We start from the raw sequence: 21,404 nt of genomic DNA on the forward strand, positions 1-21,404 counted from the left end.
TTAGTCCAGGGGGCTTCTTCTATTCAAGGCTTGCATGGCAGCGTGCACTAGTTGACAATATATGAGGACGGGGATGTTGATTTTTTTTAGCAGCTAATGGGCAAAGAGCAAGTTTTTCTGTGACTACTGTGTAAGGAAGAGTTGTGCTGTGACTACTGGGAGGAGGATGGGAAGCGAAGATGTGAAGACTGTGAGTCACTTATTGTAGTTACTTACGGCATTCAGGCCGCACAGCTGGTAAGACGCCATTGTCACTATGACGGTTATTATCTGCCACCGAACCGAACGATCCTTGAAAAGTTCAATTACAGACACCAATTGCGTGTTCCTCTGTATCCTGGTCTCTGCCAGCACATCTTCAATATCTTGAGAAACGTCTTTCTTTCCAAGGAATGTGCGAAAAGCTGCGAAAAATAAGAGTTTTAATCAGTGTCAATCAGCAATAGGTTTGTGGAAGGTATTATACCAAATTTCTATGAATCAATACCTGCTGCATATACGTATTTCTGCTCTGACAGAAGACGTGATTCATAACATGCAATTATAGATATTGATGAATATGGGAAGAATTATATTAGAATCTGCACAAAAAAGTTTTTCATTTTGTGAGAAGGATTTATTTTTCACATTTTTGAGAATATTATTGTGGCAAAATTATTTCCCCTTTTTTTTACATTTCATATTTTTAGATATATTTTTCCTGTCGTCTGATAAAGAGATAGTTATGTATAATTTTGGAGATTACTGCCTTCCGTAGTTTTGTAGTTGTACACAGCGGATCAAAAAGCAAGATAAAGGGATTAACACTGAACATCAAAAACCAAACAAGGGTAGAATATGTAGAGACCAGATAAAATGACATTTCACTAACAGAATTTGGCAGTGCGTCAAAGTACCTGGAAACATTCACATGCATAGGTGAAGCCACTCGGAAAAGTTGACTTCAAAGTACTGGCCTACTTTCCTTCCTAACCTCCATGGAATTGCAGAGAGCTGCGCACATAATAGCTAATAAAAAGTCACTACGGAAAAGCGGAAAGTGCTCAAATGAAAAACATGAAAATAAAGTGACCTATAATTGGTAAAAAGAATGACTTCATCCCAACACTAGATATGGCTACAAGTGGGCAAAGATTATAAGATGAGTATGTAATTTTCATGACCCAAACATCATGTCTTGGCAAACCCAAGATATTAAAGGAAACCGGTCATCTGTTTCACGCTGCTCAAACAAGGCAGGAAATATTATTCAGAGCCTGGCTTGCAGTCAAGTATATTTTTCTCCTAAATGTTCCAGCCAAGACCATAACTGGAAATGAGATTAGCCATGCTCTTCCCTGGCCGGCTATTCACAGAGTTGCTATAGGTAATTGACAGGTCTCTCCCTATGTGCGCACAAAAGAGAGATCTGTCAATCATCTAGAGCTGGGCAGGGGCAGAACCGGACTAGTCTTATTTCCGGCTATGTTCCCTAGCTGGATCTTTAGACTCCGATTTCTGTTGCAATCGGTTTGGACATCAAGAATCAGATAACAGGTTCCCTTTAAAGAAGTCCGTGTGAATAGCCACCAATTTTTGATTAATACAGCTCTAGCATCCAGGACTCGAGGCGATTAGAACAATGTTTGGGTCACTGCACTACTTTATAGTTTACACAGACACATTGGCTTATTCGAATGGGTGGCTGTGCCTGGTATTGCTATAGCCTTATCCACCTGAGGAAGCCTGTCAAGGGGAAACTTGTTGGGGAGGCTAAGAGTTACTTTTCATTCAGCTTCAATGTTCTTGTATATACCATTAATCATATACAGTATACCTGGATAGTGCTATATGTAATCCATGGACTCCAGCCATGGTTAAGGCAAGACCTCACAGCCTCAGCAATGTAGACAGGATAATTTTAGAGGACCTGTTGAAGCATGTACCACACAAATACCTTCCTGCTTGCATGTCTTTAACATGGACCAATAAACGATGCAAGCGGGGATGTCACCAAGGTCACCGCAGTTCAGCCCGGCTGGGAACGCAGCCTCAGTGATGTCACCGCTAGTCACTGATGCTGCGCTCACAGCAATTTAGTCACCAGTGGTTCTCAGCCTGGACGGTCGCATCTTGGCACCGTCCTAGTTGAAAACAGTTTTCCCTCCAGACATGGATTACGGCATGGGACAGAACGACAGACAGGTATGGTATATTGTTTGTCATGGTTCCCAATGGCAAGGGAACGTAAAAAACACATAAGTAACGAACGAGCTCTCGGGTGATGGAAACTCGAGTTGACCGTGAGCTAAATCTACCACACAACTAACAGTAGCCAGGGAGCATACCTACGGCTTCCTATATGCCACGCGCCAGCCGGAGGACTAACTACGCCTGGTAGAGGAAGAAACAGACCTGGCTTACCTCTAGGGAAATACCCCAAAAGATGATAGCAGCCCCCCACATGTAATAACGGTGAATTAAGAGGAAAAGACATACACAGTATGAAAGTAGATTTAGCAAAGAGAGGTCCACTTACTAGATAGCAGAAGGATACAAAAGAGGACTTCACGGTCAACTGAAAACCCTTTCAAAAACCATCCTGAAATTACTTTAAGACTCCTGTGTCAACTCATGACACAGGAGTGGCAATTTCAGCCCGCAAGAGCTTCCAGCTACAGAGAAATACAAAAACTGCAAACTGGACAAAAGGTACAAAACAAAAGGACAAAGTCCACTTAGCTGATCAGCAGACTAGTAGCAGGAACATGCAACCGAAGGCTCTGGTTACAATGATGACCGGCAAGGAAATGACTGGAGAGCAAGGCTAAATAGGAAACTCCCAAACACTGATGGAAGCAGGTGAACAGAAGAAGCAAAGTGCAAACAAGTCACCAGTACCACCAGCAACCACCAGGGGAGCCCAAAAAGCGGATACACAACAGTACCCTCCTCTTAAGGAGGGGGCACCGAACCCTCACAAGAACCGCCAGGGCGATCTGGATGAGCCCTATGAAAGGCACGAACCAAATCCGAGGCATGAACATCAGAGGCAGTTACCCAAGAATTATCTTCCTGACCATAGCCTTTCCATTTAACCAGATATTGAAGTCTCCGTCTGGAAATACGGGAGTCCAAGATCTTCTCCACGACGTACTCCAATTCACCCTCCACCAGCACAGGAGCAGGAGGTTCAATAGAAGGAACCACCGGTACCTCATATCTCCGCAACAACGACAGATGGAACACATTATGGATAGCGAAAGATGCCGGGAGGTCCAAACGAAAGGAAACAGGGTTAAGAATCTCCAAAATCCTATAAGGACCGATGAACCGAGGCTTAAATTTGGGAGAAGAAACCCTCATAGGGACAAAACGGGAAGACAACCACACCAAGTCCCCAACGCGAAGGTGGGGACCAACACGACGACGACGGTTAGCAAACTGCTGAGTCCTCTCCTGGGACAATTCCAAATTATCCACCACTTGTCCCCAAATCCGATGCAACCGATCCACCACCGCATCCACTCCAGGACAATCCGAAGATTCAACCTCACCAGATGAAAAACGCGGATGAAACCCTGAATTGCAAAAGAAAGGAGAAACCAAAGTGGCAGAACTAGCCCGATTATTAAGAGCAAACTCCGCCAACGGCAGAAAGGCAACCCAATCATCCTGATCCGCAGACACAAAACACCTCAAATAAGTCTCCAAAGTTTGATTAGTTCGCTCCGTCTGGCCATTGGTCTGAGGATGGAATGCAGACGAAAAGGACAAATCAATGCCCAACCTGGCACAGACTGCCCGCCAAAATCTAGACACGAACTGGGTACCCCTGTCAGAAACGATGTTTTCCGGAATACCATGCAAGCGAACCACATTTTGAAAAAACAGAGGGACCAACTCAGATGAGGAAGGCAATTTAGGCAATGGCACCAAATGAACCATTTTAGAAAAACGGTCACACACCACCCAGATGACAGACATCTTCTGAGAAACAGGGAGATCCGAGATAAAGTCCATAGAGATGTGCATCCAAGGCCTCTTCGGAATAGGCAAGGGCAACAACAACCCACTAGCCCTAGAACAACAAGGCTTGGCCCGAGCACACACATCGCAAGACTGCACAAAAACACGCACATCTCGAGACAGGGAAGGCCACCAGAAGGATCTAGCCACCAAATCTCTGGTGCCAAAAATTCCCGGATGACCTGCCAGAGTAGAAGAATGAACTTCCGAGATGACTCTAGTGGTCCACTCGTCAGGAACAAACAGTCTACCAGACGGACAACGATCAGGTCTATCCGCCTGAAATTCTTGCAAAGCACGTCGCAAATCTGGAGAGACAGCAGACAAAACCACTCCATCCTTCAGGACACCAGCAGGTTCAGAATTCCCAGGAGAGTCAGGCTCAAAACTCCTAGAAAGAGCATCTGCCTTCACATTCCTAGAACCCGGTAAGTACGAGACCACAAAATTAAACCGGGAAAAGAACAACGACCAACGTGCCTGTCTAGGATTCAGGCGCCTGGCAGACTCCAAATAAATTAAATTCTTGTGATCAGTCAAAACTACCACCTGATGTCTGGCACCCTCAAGCCAATGACGCCACTCCTCAAATGCCCACTTCATGGCCAAAAGCTCCCGATTACCAACATCATAGTTTCGCTCGGCGGCCGAAAATTTTCGCGAAAAGAACGCACAAGGTCTCATCACTGAGCAGTCGGAACTTTTCTGCGACAAAACCGCCCCTGCTCCGATCTCGGAAGCATCGAACTCAACCTGAAAGGGAAGAGAAACATCAGGCTGGCGCAACACAGGGTGTTGTGAAATTGGATTTTGGGCTCCCCCGGTGGCCACTGGTGGAATTGTACTGGTGTGCATCATCCTCTCTGTTCACCTGTTTCCATCAGGATGTGGGAGTCGCTATTTAGCCTTGCTCCTCTGTCACTTCCATGCCGGTCAACATTGTAATCAGAAGCCTTTCTGTGCATGTTCCTGCTGCTAGACAACTCCCAGCTAAGTTGGACTTAGTCCTTGTTTGTTTTTGCATTTTGTTCCAGTTCACAGCTGTAGTTTCGTTTCTGTGTCTGGAAAGCTCTTGTGATCTGAAATTGCCACTCTGATGTTATGAGTTAATACTAGAGTCTTAAAGTAATTTCAGGATGGTATTTTGATAGGGTTTTCAGCTGACCATGAAAGTGCCCTTTCTGTCTTCCTGCTATCTAGTAAGCGGACCTCAATTTTGCTAGACCTATTTTCATACTACGTTTGTCATTTCATCTAATATCACCGCCAATATTTGTGGGGGCCTCTGTCTGCCTTTCGGGGAAATTTCTCTAGAGGTGAGCCAGGACTATACTTTCCTCTGCCAGGATTAGTTAGTCCTCCGGCCGGCGCTGGGCGTCTAGGGATAAAACGCAGGCTACGCTACCCGGCTACTGTTAGTTGTGCGGCAGGTTTAGTTCATGGTCAGTTTAGTTTCCATCCTTCCAAGAGCTAGTTCTTATGTTTGCTGGGCTATGTTCTCTTGCCATTGAGAACCATAACAGTTTGACCGGCAAAAAAAGGGTTAAATTAATTGACAGAGAAAGGAGAGAAAAGAGAAGTCTGCTGAAGATGTTTTTTTTTTTTTTTCTCAGTTCTGAGTGTGCTTGTAATTGAATCTCTTGCAAGTCTGCCTATATTGCAGCCTTTCTCTCTCTCTCTCCTTCTAATCCTGGAATGGCTCTGTGTTTACCTGTTTAAAATGGATATTCAGAGTTTAGCTGCAGGTTTGAATAATCTCACCACGAAAGTTCAAAACTTACAAGATTTTGTTGTTCATGTTCCTATATCTGAACCTAGAATTCCTTTGCCTGAATTTTTCTCGGGGAATAGATCTTGCTTTCAAAATTTCAAAAATAATTGTAAGTTGTTTTTGACCCTGAAATCTCGCTCTGCTGGAGATCCTGCTCAGCAGGTCAGGATTGTGATTTCTTTGCTCCGGGGCGACCCTCAGGATTGGGCTTTTGCATTGGCTCCAGGGGATCCTGCGTTGCTCAATGTGGATGCGTTTTTTCTGGCCTTGGGGTTGCTTTATGAGGAACCTCAGTTAGAACTTCAGGCGGAAAAGGCCTTGATGTCCCTATCTCAGGGGCAAGACGAAGCTGAAATATACTGCCAGAAATTCCGTAAATGGGCTGTGCTTACTCAGTGGAATGAGTGCGCCCTGGCGGCGAATTTCAGAGAGGGTCTCTCTGATGCCATTAAGGATGTTATGGTGGGGTTCCCTGTGCCTGCGGGTCTGAATGAGTCCATGACAATGGCTATCCAGATCGATAGGCGTCTGCGGGAGCGCAAACCTGTGCACCATTTGGCGGTGTCTACTGAGAAGACGCCAGAGAATATGCAATGTGATAGAATTCTGTCCAGAAGTGAACGGCAGAATTTTAGACGAAAAAATGGGTTGTGCTTCTATTGCGGTGATTCAACTCATGTTATATCAGCATGCTCTAAGCGTACTAAGAAGCTTGATAAGTCTGTTTCAATTGGCACTTTACAGTCTAAGTTTATTCTATCTGTGACCCTGATTTGTTCTTTATCATCTATTACCGCGGATGCCTATGTCGACTCTGGCGCCGCTTTGAGTCTTATGGATTGGTCCTTTGCCAAACGCTGTGGGTATGATTTGGAGCCTCTTGAAACTCCTATACCCCTGAAGGGGATTGACTCCACCCCATTGGCTAGCAATAAACCACAATACTGGACACAAGTAACTATGCGGATTAATCCGGATCACCAGGAGATTATTCGCTTTCTTGTGCTGTATAACCTACATGATGTGTTGGTGCTTGGATTGCCATGGCTGCAATCTCATAACCCAGTCCTTGACTGGAAAGCTATGTCTGTGTTAAGCTGGGGATGTAAGGGGACGCATGGGGACGTACCTGTGGTTTCCATTTCATCATCTATTCCCTCTGAGATTCCTGAATTCTTGACTGAATATCGTGACGTTTTTGAAGAACCTAAGCTTGGTTCATTACCTCCGCACCGGGAGTGCGATTGTGTCATAGATTTGATTCCGGGTAGTAAATACCCTAAGGGTCGTTTATTTAATCTGTCTGTGCCTGAACATGCTGCTATGCGAGAATATATAAAGGAGTCCTTGGAAAAGGGACATATTCGTCCTTCGTCATCTCCCTTAGGAGCCGGTTTTTTCTTTGTGGCTAAGAAAGATGGCTCTTTGAGGCCGTGCATTGATTATCGGCTTTTGAATAAAATCACGGTTAAATATCAATATCCGTTGCCACTGTTGACTGATTTGTTTGCTCGCATAAAGGGGGCTAAGTGGTTCTCTAAGATAGATCTTCGTGGGGCGTATAATTTGGTGCGAATTAAGCAGGGGGATGAGTGGAAAACCGCATTTAATACGCCCGAGGGCCACTTTGAGTATTTGGTGATGCCTTTTGGTCTTTCAAATGCCCCTTCAGTCTTTCAGTCCTTTATGCATGACATTTTCCGTGATTATTTGGATAAATTTATGATTGTGTATCTGGATGATATTTTGATTTTTTCGGATGACTGGGACTCTCATGTCCAGCAGGTCAGGAGGGTTTTTCAGGTTTTGCGGTCTAATTCCTTGTGTGTGAAGGGTTCTAAGTGCGTTTTTGGGGTTCAAAAGATTTCCTTTTTGGGATATATTTTTTCCCCCTCTTCCATCGAGATGGATCCTGTCAAGGTTCAGGCTATTTGTGATTGGACGCAACCCTCTTCTCTTAAGAGTCTTCAGAAATTTTTGGGCTTTGCTAACTTTTATCGTCGATTTATTGCTGGTTTTTCTGATGTTGTTAAACCATTGACTGATTTGACTAAGAAGGGTGCTGATGTTGCTGATTGGTCCCCTGCTGCTGTGGAGGCCTTTCGGGAGCTTAAGCGCCGCTTTTCTTCCGCCCCTGTGTTGCGTCAGCCTGATGTTGCTCTTCCTTTTCAGGTTGAGGTCGACGCTTCTGAAATCGGAGCTGGGGCGGTTTTGTCGCAGAGAAGTTCCGATTGCTCCGTGATGAGACCTTGTGCTTTTTTCTCGCGTAAATTTTCGCCCGCCGAGCGGAATTATGATGTTGGGAATCGGGAGCTTTTGGCCATGAAGTGGGCTTTTGAGGAGTGGCGTCATTGGCTTGAGGGGGCTAGACATCAGGTGGTGGTATTGACTGACCACAAAAATCTAATTTATCTTGAGTCCGCCAGACGCCTGAATCCTAGACAGGCGCGCTGGTCGTTGTTTTTCTCTCGGTTTAATTTTGTGGTGTCCTACCTGCCGGGTTCTAAGAATGTTAAGGCGGATGCCCTTTCTAGGAGTTTTGAGCCTGACTCCCCTGGTAATTCTGAACCTACAGGTATCCTTAAGGATGGAGTGATATTGTCTGCCGTTTCTCCAGACCTGCGGCGGGCCTTGCAGGAGTTTCAGGCGGATAGACCTGATCGTTGCCCACCTGGTAGACTGTTTGTTCCTGATGATTGGACCAGTAAAGTCATTTCTGAGGTTCATTCTTCTGCATTGGCAGGTCATCCTGGAATCGTTGGTACCAGGGATTTGGTGGCAAGGTCCTTCTGGTGGCCTTCCCTGTCTCGAGATGTGCGAGGCTTCGTGCAGTCTTGTGACGTTTGTGCTCGGGCCAAGCCTTGTTGTTCTCGGGCTAGTGGATTGTTGTTGCCCTTGCCTATCCCGAAGAGGCCCTGGACGCACATCTCGATGGATTTTATTTCGGATCTTCCTGTTTCTCAGAAGATGTCTGTCATCTGGGTGGTGTGTGATCGTTTCTCTAAGATGGTCCATTTGGTTCCCCTGCCTAAGTTGCCTTCTTCTTCCGAGTTGGTTCCTCTGTTTTTTCAAAATGTGGTCCGTTTGCATGGTATTCCGGAGAATATCGTTTCTGACAGAGGTACCCAATTCGTGTCTAGATTTTGGCGAGCATTCTGTGCTAGGATGGGCATAGATTTGTCTTTCTCGTCTGCTTTCCATCCTCAGACTAATGGCCAGACCGAGCGGACGAATCAGACCTTGGAGACATATTTGAGGTGTTTTGTGTCTGCAGATCAGGATGATTGGGTTGCTTTTTTGCCTTTAGCGGAGTTTGCCCTCAATAATCGGGCCAGCTCTGCCACCTTGGTGTCTCCCTTTTTCTGTAATTCGGGGTTTCATCCTCGATTTTCTTCTGGTCAGGTGGAATCTTCGGATTGTCCTGGAGTGGATGCTGTGGTGGAGAGGTTGCATCAGATTTGGGGGCAGGTAGTGGACAATTTGAAGTTGTCCCAGGAGAAGACTCAGCTTTTTGCCAACCGCCGGCGTCGGGTTGGTCCTCGGCTTTGTGTTGGGGACTTGGTGTGGTTGTCTTCTCGTTTTGTCCCTATGAGGGTTTCTTCTCCCAAGTTTAAGCCTCGGTTCATCGGCCCGTACAAGATATTGGAGATTCTTAACCCTGTGTCCTTCCGTTTGGACCTCCCTGCATCTTTTTCTATTCATAATGTTTTTCATCGGTCATTATTGCGCAGGTATGAGGTACCGGTTGTGCCTTCCGTTGAGCCTCCTGCTCCGGTGTTGGTTGAGGGCGAGTTGGAGTACGTTGTGGAAAAAATCTTGGACTCCCGTGTTTCCAGACGGAAACTCCAGTATCTGGTCAAATGGAAGGGATACGGTCAGGAGGATAATTCTTGGGTGACTGCCTCTGATGTTCATGCCTCCGATTTGGTCCGTGCCTTTCATAGGGCTCATCCTGATCGCCCTGGTGGTTCTGGTGAGGGTTCGGTGCCCCCTCCTTGAGGGGGGGGTACTGTTGTGAAATTGGATTTTGGGCTCCCCCGGTGGCCACTGGTGGAATTGTACTGGTGTGCATCATCCTCTCTGTTCACCTGTTTCCATCAGGATGTGGGAGTCGCTATTTAGCCTTGCTCCTCTGTCACTTCCATGCCGGTCAACATTGTAATCAGAAGCCTTTCTGTGCATGTTCCTGCTGCTAGACAACTCCCAGCTAAGTTGGACTTAGTCCTTGTTTGTTTTTGCATTTTGTTCCAGTTCACAGCTGTAGTTTCGTTTCTGTGTCTGGAAAGCTCTTGTGATCTGAAATTGCCACTCTGATGTTATGAGTTAATACTAGAGTCTTAAAGTAATTTCAGGATGGTATTTTGATAGGGTTTTCAGCTGACCATGAAAGTGCCCTTTCTGTCTTCCTGCTATCTAGTAAGCGGACCTCAATTTTGCTAGACCTATTTTCATACTACGTTTGTCATTTCATCTAATATCACCGCCAATATTTGTGGGGGCCTCTGTCTGCCTTTCGGGGAAATTTCTCTAGAGGTGAGCCAGGACTATACTTTCCTCTGCCAGGATTAGTTAGTCCTCCGGCCGGCGCTGGGCGTCTAGGGATAAAACGCAGGCTACGCTACCCGGCTACTGTTAGTTGTGCGGCAGGTTTAGTTCATGGTCAGTTTAGTTTCCATCCTTCCAAGAGCTAGTTCTTATGTTTGCTGGGCTATGTTCTCTTGCCATTGAGAACCATAACAGACCACCTACGAAATTTTTGGCAGTATATCTCCGCTTCATCTTGCCCTTGAGATAGGGCTATCAAAGCTTTTTCAGCTTGAATCTCCAAATTAGGTTCCTCATAAAGCAACCCTAAAGCCAGGAAAAACGCATCCACATTGAGCAACGCAGGATCCCCTGGTGCCAATGAAAATGCCCAATTTTGAGGGTCACCTCGCAGCAAAGAGATTACAATCTTAACCTGCTGGACAGGATCTCCTGAGGAGTGAGGTCTGAGAGAAAGGAATAATTTACAATTATATTTGAAATTCAAAAACCGAGATCTATCTCCGGAAAACACCTCTGGTGTAGGGATTTTAGGTTCAGAAATAGGAGCATGTATAACAAAATCTTGTAAATTTTGAACCTTCGTAGCAAGATTATTTAAACCTGCAGCCAAACTCTGGACATCCATGTTAAACAGCTAAGGTCAGAGCCATTCAAGGGTTAAGAGGAGGTAAGAAGCAGCTAGACAGCAATTAAGGGCTAGGCAGCAAAACTCAGAGGGAAAGAAAAAAAAAAAATTTCCCTTCAACACTTCTTTTTCTCCTGCTTCAGCCCAAACAATTAACACTTTGTAGGCCGGTCATACTGTCATGGTTCCCAATGGCAAGGGAACGTAAAAAACACATAAGTAACGAACGAGCTCTCGGGTGATGGAAACTCGAGTTGACCGTGAGCTAAATCTACCACACAACTAACAGTAGCCAGGGAGCATACCTACGGCTTCCTATATGCCACGCGCCAGCCGGAGGACTAACTACGCCTGGTAGAGGAAGAAACAGACCTGGCTTACCTCTAGGGAAATACCCCAAAAGATGATAGCAGCCCCCCACATGTAATAACGGTGAATTAAGAGGAAAAGACATACACAGTATGAAAGTAGATTTAGCAAAGAGAGGTCCACTTACTAGATAGCAGAAGGATACAAAAGAGGACTTCACGGTCAACTGAAAACCCTTTCAAAAACCATCCTGAAATTACTTTAAGACTCCTGTGTCAACTCATGACACAGGAGTGGCAATTTCAGCCCGCAAGAGCTTCCAGCTACAGAGAAATACAAAAACTGCAAACTGGACAAAAGGTACAAAACAAAAGGACAAAGTCCACTTAGCTGATCAGCAGACTAGTAGCAGGAACATGCAACCGAAGGCTCTGGTTACAATGATGACCGGCAAGGAAATGACTGGAGAGCAAGGCTAAATAGGAAACTCCCAAACACTGATGGAAGCAGGTGAACAGAAGAAGCAAAGTGCAAACAAGTCACCAGTACCACCAGCAACCACCAGGGGAGCCCAAAAAGCGGATACACAACAATTGTTGTTTTATTATTTTTGGTTTATTACAGGAGAACGAAGGCTTTGGAGGAATTAGGCGAGGTTGTAAGTATGGTTTAATTAAGATTATTAATGGAGTTTGTGTCATTTTTTCAATTAAAGGACGTTATTCTTGGTGTCTGTGTTTTCATACAATGTGACTATGGGGTTAGTAATGGGGGCATCTCATAGACGCTTCTCCATTACTATCCTCGGAGCTTGATGTCACCGGACATTACAAAGGTGACATCAACCCCCGAACTATCACCCCACTTGCCCCCGCTATAGGGCAAGTGGGATGAGCCGGGCAAAGCACCAGAATTGGCGCCTTTAATAGATGTGCCTTTTCTGGGTATCTGCTGGCTGCTATTTTTAGGCTGGGGGGCAATATCCATGGCCCCTTACCAGCCTGAGAATACCAGCCACCAGCTGTCTGCTTTAGCAAGGTTGGTTGTCAAAAATGCCATTTTTTTAAAAATTATTTCTTTAAATAATTAAAAAATATGGTGTGAGGACCCCTCTATTCTTGATAACTAGCCTCGCTGAAGCTTACAGCTGAGGGTTGCAGCCCTCAGCTGTGAGTTTTGCCTCACAGGTTAACAAAAATACAGGGGAACCCACACCGGTTTTTTTTTAAATTTATTTGCAGCGCAGGAACGGCTGATGAGTACTCCCATCCACCGCTCCTGCTCTCGCTGTTATTAGCGGCAGCAGGTGTCGGATGATGGGAGCAGTTGTCCCATCAGCTGACACCAGTGACCAGAGGTAAACTGTATACCTTCGATCACAGCTGATCGCTCACGCTGTCTTCTGACAACGTGGGAACTGTGGCTCTCTGACCGGCGGGGATGATTTCACCGTCGATCAGAAGTGGTGTTTGCCGCGCATTTGTGCAGAGTGAGCTTATAATCAAAGTGTCGGTTTGTGCTTACTGTACAGTTACAAATCACAATATAATGAGTGGTGACTGTACCCTCTCTGTGCAGCACACATCTATGACTGAAAGCTGGTGGCTCCAATGAGAACATAAGTTCATTTTCTCCCATTAGCTGTGCTTTCAGTAAAATGGCCAGGCAGCATTGCAATGCTATTTACATGTGGATTAACCCCATATCTCCAGGTAAATAGTGTTTTCCAAGGTGACAAATTCCCTATAAATTATAGTTAATAATAAATCATTTTTGGCAACGCTCCAATCCTACGGCACCATCTTGTGAGCGCAACGTCTAACTGGCCGGAAGTCTGAAGCTACATCACATGCTCTCTTATCCTCTCAGTTGAATAGATCTTTTGGCATTTGTCCAGTGACTGAAGATCGATGCACAAAAGGCAACCCTGTTATGATCCTTAGTGGCTGAGGATCACTGAATGGACTAGCTAAGTTATTGAACATAGAACAAGCTCTAGGGAGGTGGTAACTGGACTGACCGCAACCTGATCCTAACAAACACACTAAAGGTAGCCGGTGAACGTGCCTAAATTCCTGGACGTCTCGACGCAGCCTGAGAAACTTGCTACCCCTATAGAGAAAGTAAGACCTCACTTGCCTCAGAGAAATGACCCCAAAGATATAGGAAGCCCCCAACAAATAATAACGGTGAGGTAAGGGGAAAATACAAATGTAGAAATGAAAACAGATTCAGCAAATGAGGCCCACTCATACTAGATAGCAGAAGACAGACAGGGAACTGTGCGGTCAGTAAAAAACCCTATACAAAATATCCACGCTGAGAATTCAAGAACCCCCACACCAACTAATGGTGTGAGGGGAGAAACTCAGCCCCCTAGAGATACCAGTAAGCAAGGAAATCACATATTAGCAAGCTGGACAAGGACAAATAAATAACCAAGAAACATATTGAACACTGATGAGCAAAAAATAACCAAACAGAAAATTATCTTCTCTTGGCGAGACAGATAACGAAGGAATTCAGGAGAGATCAAAATAGCACTGAATACATCGACAGCAGGCAACCACTGAAAGTCCAGGTGAGCTAAATAGGAAACCAACTAACAGATAACGAGACAGCTGAACCAGCCTCAGACCTGCAGAATGACACAAAGAGCCACCAGAGGGAGCCCAAAGACAGCACTCACACAGTACTACTTGTGACCACAAGAGGGAGCCCAAAAACAGAGTTCACAACAGTACCCCCCCTTGAGGTGGGGGTCACCGAACCCTCATCAAAACCCCCAGGGCGATCAGGATGAGCCACATGGAAGGCATGAACCAAATCGGCTGCATGAACATCAGAGGCGACAACCCAGGAATTATCCTCCTGACCATAGCCCTTCCACTTAACCAAATACTGAAGCCTCCGTCTAGAAATACGAGAATCCAAGATCTTCTCCACCACGTACTCCAATTCGCCCTCAACCAGCACCGGGGCAGGGGGCTCAACAGAAGGAACCACAGGCACCACATACCTCCGCAACAAAGACCTATGGAACACGTTATGAATGGCAAACGACGCTGAGAGGTCCAAACGAAATGACACCGGGTTAAGGATTTCCAAAATCTTATAAGGACCGATGAAGCGAGGCTTGAATTTAGGAGAGGAGACCTTCATAGGAACATACCGAGAAGACAGCCATACCAAATCACCAACACGAAGTCGGGGACCCACACTGCGACGGCGGTTGGCAAAGCGCTGAGCCTTCTCCTGTGACAACTTCAAATTGTCCACCACATGGTTCCAAATCTGCTGCAACCTATCCACCACAGAATCCACCCCAGGACAGTCAGAAGACTCAACCTGACCCGAGGAAAAACGAGGATGAAAACCAGAATTGCAGAAAAAAGGCGAAACCAAAGTAGCAGAACTAGCCCGATTATTAAGGGCAAACTCGGCCAACGGCAAAAAAGTCACCCAATCATCCTGATCAGCAGAAACAAAACATCTTAAATAAGTTTCCAAGGTCTGATTAGTTCGCTCGGTTTGGCCATTCGTCTGAGGATGGAAGGCCGACGAAAAAGACAAATCAATGCCCATCTTAGCACAAAAGATCCGCCAAAATCTGGACACAAACTGGGATCCTCTGTCAGACACAATATTTTCAGGGATGCCGTGCAAGCGAACCACATTCTGAAAAAATAGAGGAACCAAATCGGAGGAGGAAGGCAACTTGGGCAAGGGCACCAAATGGACCATTTTGGAAAAACGATCACACACCACCCAGATGACAGACATTCTCTGAGAGACTGGAAGATCCGAAATAAAATCCATGGAAATGTGCGTCCAAGGCCTCTTCGGGACAGGCAAAGGCAAAAGCAAACCGCTGGCACGAGAACAGCAAGGCTTAGCCCGAGCACAAATCCCACAGGACTGCACAAAGGAACGCACATCCCGCGACAAGGAAGGCCACCAGAAGGACCTGGCCACCAAATCTCTGGTACCAAAAATCCCAGGATGGCCTGCCAACACCGAAGAATGAACCTCGGAAATAACTCTGCTGGTCCATCTATCTGGGACAAACAGTCTCTCTGGTGGGCAACGGTCAGGTCTATCCGCCTGAAATTCCTGCAGCACTCGTCGCAAATCTGGGGAAATGGCAGACAAAATCACTCCCTCTCTGAGGATACCAGCCGGCTCTGAAACTCCCGAAGAGTCAGGCACAAAACTCCTAGAAAGAGCATCAGCCTTCACGTTCTTCGAACCAGGCAGGTACGAGACCACGAAATCGAAACGGGAGAAAAACAACGACCAACGAGCCTGTCTAGGATTCAGCCGCTTGGCAGACTCGAGATAAATCAGATTTTTGTGATCAGTCAAGACCACCACACGATGATTAGCTCCCTCGAGCCAATGTCGCCACTCCTCAAATGCCCACTTCATAGCCAACAACTCCCGATTACCAATATCATAATTCCGCTCGGCAGGCGAAAACTTTCTTGAAAAGAAAGCACAAGGCTTCATCACAGAGCAATCAGAGCTTCTCTGTGACAAAACAGCCCCTGCTCCAATCTCAGAAGCATCAACCTCGACCTGAAAAGGGAGAGAGACATCAGGCTGACACAAAACTGGAGCCGAAGAAAACCGGCGCTTCAGCTTCCGAAAGGCTTCCACGGCCACAGGAGACCAATTAGTCACATCAGAACCCTTCTTGGTCAAATCCGTCAAGGGTTTAACCATGCCAGAAAAATTAGCAATGAAGTGACGGTAAAAATTAGCAAAACCCAAGAACTTCTGAAGACTCTTAACAGATGTAGGCTGAGTCCAGTCATGAATAGCCTGGACCTTGACCGGGTCCATCTCAATAGTAGAAGGAGAAAAAATAAAACCCAAAAAGGAAATCTTCTGTACTCCGAAGAGACATTTTGAGCCCTTCACAAATAAGGCATTAGCACGCAGGACCTGAAATACCATCCTGACCTGCTTCACATGGGACTCCCAGTCCTCAGAAAAGACCAAAATGTCATCCAGATACACAATCATAAATTTATCCAGATATTCTCGGAAGATGTCATGCATGAAGGACTGGAACACAGAAGGAGCATTAGAGAGTCCAAAAGGCATCACCAAGTACTCAAAATGGCCTTCGGGCGTATTAAATGCTGTTTTCCATTCATCCCCCTGCTTAATACGCACAAGGTTATACGCACCACGAAGATCTATCTTGGTGAACCAACTGGACCCCTTAATCCGAGCAAACAGATCAGATAATAATGGCAAAGGATACTGAAATTTGACCGTGATTTTATTTAGAAGACGATAATCTATACAAGGTCTCAGAGAACCATCCTTCTTGGCCACAAAAAAGAATCCTGCACCAAGAGGGGAGGAGGACGGGCGAATATGTCCCTTCTCTAAAGACTCCTTTATATAACTCCGCATCGCGGCATGTTCTGGTACAGACAAATTAAAAAGTCGTCCCTTAGGGAACTTACTACCAGGAATCAAATTTATAGCACAATCACAATCCCTGTGAGGAGGCAGGGCACCAGATCTGGGCTCATCAAATACATCCTGGTAGTCCGACAAAAACTCAGGGACCTCAGAAGGAGTGGAAGAAGCAATTGACACCAAAGGAGCATCGCCATGAATCCCCTGGCAACCCCAACTTGAAACAGACATAGCTTTCCAATCCAGAACTGGATTATGGGCCTGCAGCCATGGCAGACCCAAAACGACAACATCATGCAAATTATGCAGCACAAGAAAGCGAATCACCTCCTGATGTACAGGAGTCATGCACATGGTCACTTGAGTCCAATTCTGAGGCTTATTCTCAGCCAATGGTGTAGCATCAATTCCCCTCAGTGGAATAGGGAATTCCAAAGGCTCCAGGACCAAACCACAGCGCCTGGCAAACGACAAATCCATCAGGTTCAGGGCAGCACCTGAATCCACAAAAGCCATAACCGAGTAGGATGACAAAGAACAAATTAAAGTAACAGACAAAATGAATTTAGGCTGTATAGTACCAACGGTGACAGATTTAGCGATTTTTTTTACACGCTTAGAGCATGCTGAGATAACATGAGTTGAATCACCACAGTAAAAGCACAACCCATTTTGACGTCTATGATTTTTCCGCTCAATTCTGGTCAGAATTCGGTCACATTGCATAGACTCAGGTCTCTGTTCAGAAAACACTGCCAGATGGTGCGCCGATTTGCGCTCCCGCAAACGCCGATCAATCTGAATGGCCAAAGCCATTGAGTCATTCAGACTTGCAGGCATGGGGAACCCCACCATAACATTCTTAATGGCTTCAGAAAGACCTTCTCTGAAATTTGCAGCCAGGGCATACTCATTCCATTGAGTAAGCACCGACCATTTCCGAAATTTTTGACAATACACCTCAGCTTCATCCTGGCCCTGATCCTCATCCTGAGGCCTTTTCTGCCTGGTTTTCAAGATTAGGTTCCTCATAAAGCAATCCAAGCACCAGAAAAAACGCATCCACATTCAGCAATGCAGGATCTCCTGGCGCCAGGGAGAAAGCCCAATCTTGAGAGTCGCCACGTAACAGGCAGATAACAATTCTAACTTGCTGAGCGGAATCACCAGAGGAACGAGGTCTCAAAGAAAGAAATAATTTACAATTATTCTTAAAATTCAGAAACCTAGATCTATCTCCAGAAAACAACTCAGGAATAGGTACTTTTGGCTCAGACATAGGACTGTGAACAACAAAATCCTGAATGCTTTGCACCCTTGCAGCAAGATGATCCACACTAGAAGTCAGACTCTGAATATCCATGTCTGCAGCTGAACTCAAAGCCACCCAGAGATTAAGGGGATGAGAGAAGCTGGACAGACTGCAGCAAAGGGAGAGGAAAAAAAAAAATTGTACTCAGGACTTCTCTTATCCCACTTCTGCGATGCATTAAACACTTTTTGGCCTGCTGTACTGTTATGATCCTTAGTGGCTGAGGATCACTGAATGGACTAGCTAAGTTATTGAACATAGAACAAGCTCTAGGGAGGTGGTAACTGGACTGACCGCAACCTGATCCTAACAAACACACTAAAGGTAGCCGGTGAACGTGCATAAATTCCTGGACGTCTCGACGCAGCCTGAGAAACTTGCTACCCCTATAGAGAAAGTAAGACCTCACTTGCCTCAGAGAAATGACCCCAAAGATATAGGAAGCCCCCAACAAATAATAACGGTGAGGTACGGGGAAAATACAAACGTAGAAATGAAAACAGATTCAGCAAATGAGGCCCACTAATACTAGATAGCAGAAGACAGACAGGGAACTGTGCGGTCAGTAAAAAACCCTATACAAAATATCCACGCTGAGAATTCAAGAACCCCCACACCAACTAATGGTGTGAGGGGAGAAACTCAGCCCCCTAGAGCTACCAGCAAGCAAGGAAATCACATATTAGCAAGCTGGACAAGGACAAATAAATAAATAAATAAATAACCAAACAGAAACTTAGCTTCTCTTGGCGAGACAGATAACGAAGGAATTCAGGAGAGATCAAAATAGCACTGAATACATCGACAGCAGGCAACCACTGAAAGTCCAGGTGAGCTAAATAGGAAACCAACTAACAGATAACGAGACAGCTGAACCAGCCTCAGACCTGCAGAATGACACAAAGAGCCACCAGAGGGAGCCCAAAGACAGCACTCACACAGTACTACTTGTGACCACAAGAGGGAGCCCAAAAACAGAGTTCACAACACAACCCCTCACATTTATATAGCACTCACTAAAGTCTAGTTGTGGGTCCAGGTTGTCCCTATTATCATTTCACACTGGTCACAATGTCCACTTGAACCACAGCATGAAAAAAAGATGATAGCTTCCCTGTAGATGGTAGAAAAAGCAAAAAACTTGATGACCCCAATATAGTAATTTTTTTTATATGATGGTTGATAGGATTCATGTGACTTTCATTGCCCAGAGTCATAGATCACCCTCAGGTCACCCCTACGCAGTTCTCCTTGGTCACATTTGTGTCTGACTTAAAAGTTATACTGTACTCTTTTGGATGGTATTTAACAATGAGCAACATAAAATTCCACATTAGCGTTCCCCCACAACTCAATAAGATTCATATAGTAGATGAACTGTAACTTCATACTTCGTGACTGGTTTTGAGACGAGCTACTTAACGTTTTCTCCTAGTAAAAAAACAACATACAAAATAATACAACTACGTAAAACACAAGAATATATTGTGCAACATCATTCATCCAATTCCAATTTAGCACCAGCAAATGTTCCACCTAATTCCATTATGCTAGACTCGTAGAGTACAGTCTGCAAACTCACATCCCACTCGCAGCTTTGCATAAAATTACTTCGTCTTCATTTCATATTCTTCACTACGTTTTCATTTCAGATTCTCTCCTACACTCAGGACAGATATCATCTATCATGGCAGAGCAACTACGGATTATGTAAAGATTAAATGACTTTGCGTGATTCGGATACTTTGCATCTGCAAGAAAGTAGTGAAGACGGCACTTATTTATGTGGAAGAAACATTCTGTCAATAGATCCACCATTAAATATCACGGCCATAAATAATATGGCTTGAAAAAAAGATTTATATCCATCATGGATGGACGTACCATTGGTGCAACCTGTGCGATTGTACAGAGACTCAGGAGTTAAGGCGGCACACTTCTACCTGAAAAAGTAGTAATCAATTTCTGTTCGAAATACCATACATAAAGGGGCGAACAAGTGGACTGCCAAAGACTAATGTATAGGGGTTCTCTTCTGTCTGTGAACGCCCCTGATATTCATCCAAGTTCAATTAGGGGAGAGGATGAACTGGACTGAGGTAGTAAGAGGAAAATATAACCCCTTCTCCCTGCTAATCCAGAAATGGAAAGGAAAAAGCCCATAGAAATACAAAGTCTGTGCCTACCACCAGTGGCAATCAAACTCCATGGCAGTTAGGCTACGTTCACATTTGCGTTGTGCGCCGCAGCGTCGGCGACGCAACGCACAACGCAAACAAAAACGCAGCAAAACGCATGCACAACGCTGCGTTTTGCGACGCATGCGTCCTTTTTTTGGTTGATTTTGGACGCAGCAAAAATACAACTTGCTGCGTCCTCTGCGCCCGGACGCGTGCGCCGCAGTGACGCATGCGTCGCAAAACGCAAGTGCAACGCATGTCCATGCGCCCCCATGTTAAATATAGGGGTGCATGACGCATGCGGCGACGCTGCGGCGCAGACCGCAAATGTGAACGTAGACTTATTACTTAAAGGGGTTGTCCACTACTCGGACAATCCTTTTTCAATCAGTTTGCTTCCCCATAGATTCTCTGTGGGGTTAAGGTCAGGCAAGTTTGCTGCCAATTAAGTACATTGATAGTGTTGTTTTTGCACCAGGTATTGGTACTTTTAACAGTGTGGACAGGGGCCAAGTCCTGCTGGAAAATTAAATTTCCATCTCCAACAAACTTGTCAGCAGAGGGAATCATCAAGTGCTCTAAAATTTTCTGGTAGACGGCTGCACTGACTTTGGAATGGATGAAACACAGTGTACCTACACCAGCAGATGACATGGCTCCCAAACCATCACTGATTGTGGATACTTCACACTAGACCTTGGAAATCAAGGTCCCAGAGTCTGGAGGAAGAGTGGAGAGGCCACAATCCAAGTTACTTGAGGTCTAGTGTGTAATTGTTCAATCTTACAACCTTTCTGATGTGTTATCATTGAACTTTACTTCCTCATAGAGAATGAGAGGTTGTTGCTGACCCCAAAATCTTGCTTCTTTCTCTTATTCCAGAGCAGATATCCCACCACATTGGATGTCGGCTAACGCTCCCATGGTCAGGGAATGGATTTCAGGAATGGACCTCTCCCAAAAATGGAAACCTTTACAGCAGCCGACAGAGAACAAACTATCAATGTGAACATCTCTGGCTACTTTGAGACGATTTGTAGGCAGGAACGCCATTTGCTTACTCGTTAGCTAAATAAAGTCTCTTTGTTTTTAAAGGAAAGCCATCATCAAAAAATGACCCATTGTTTAAATTAAGTTTTCATGGTACACTATTGTTTTTTTTAAATAAAAAACTTTGACAATGTTCTTTTTTTCCACTTCATGACCCTTCATGGC

General features: G+C 45.3%; 1 protein-coding gene across 3 annotated transcripts in view; it reads right to left on the minus strand.

Moving 5' to 3' along the window:
- SLC2A9 (solute carrier family 2 member 9) overlaps positions 1–21,404 on the minus strand; it is a 466,623-nt gene that overhangs the window by 191,705 nt on the left and 253,514 nt on the right. For all 3 annotated transcript variants that reach the window (XM_077280149.1, XM_077280147.1, XM_077280148.1), the window contains exon 8: positions 217–404. In XM_077280149.1, coding sequence (XP_077136264.1) covers positions 217–404 — 188 coding nt within the window. The remainder of the gene's footprint in view (positions 1–216; positions 405–21,404) is intronic.

This window comes from Ranitomeya variabilis, chromosome 1, assembly GCF_051348905.1.
Source record: "Ranitomeya variabilis isolate aRanVar5 chromosome 1, aRanVar5.hap1, whole genome shotgun sequence".
NCBI classification, from domain to species: Eukaryota; Metazoa; Chordata; class Amphibia; order Anura; family Dendrobatidae; genus Ranitomeya; species Ranitomeya variabilis.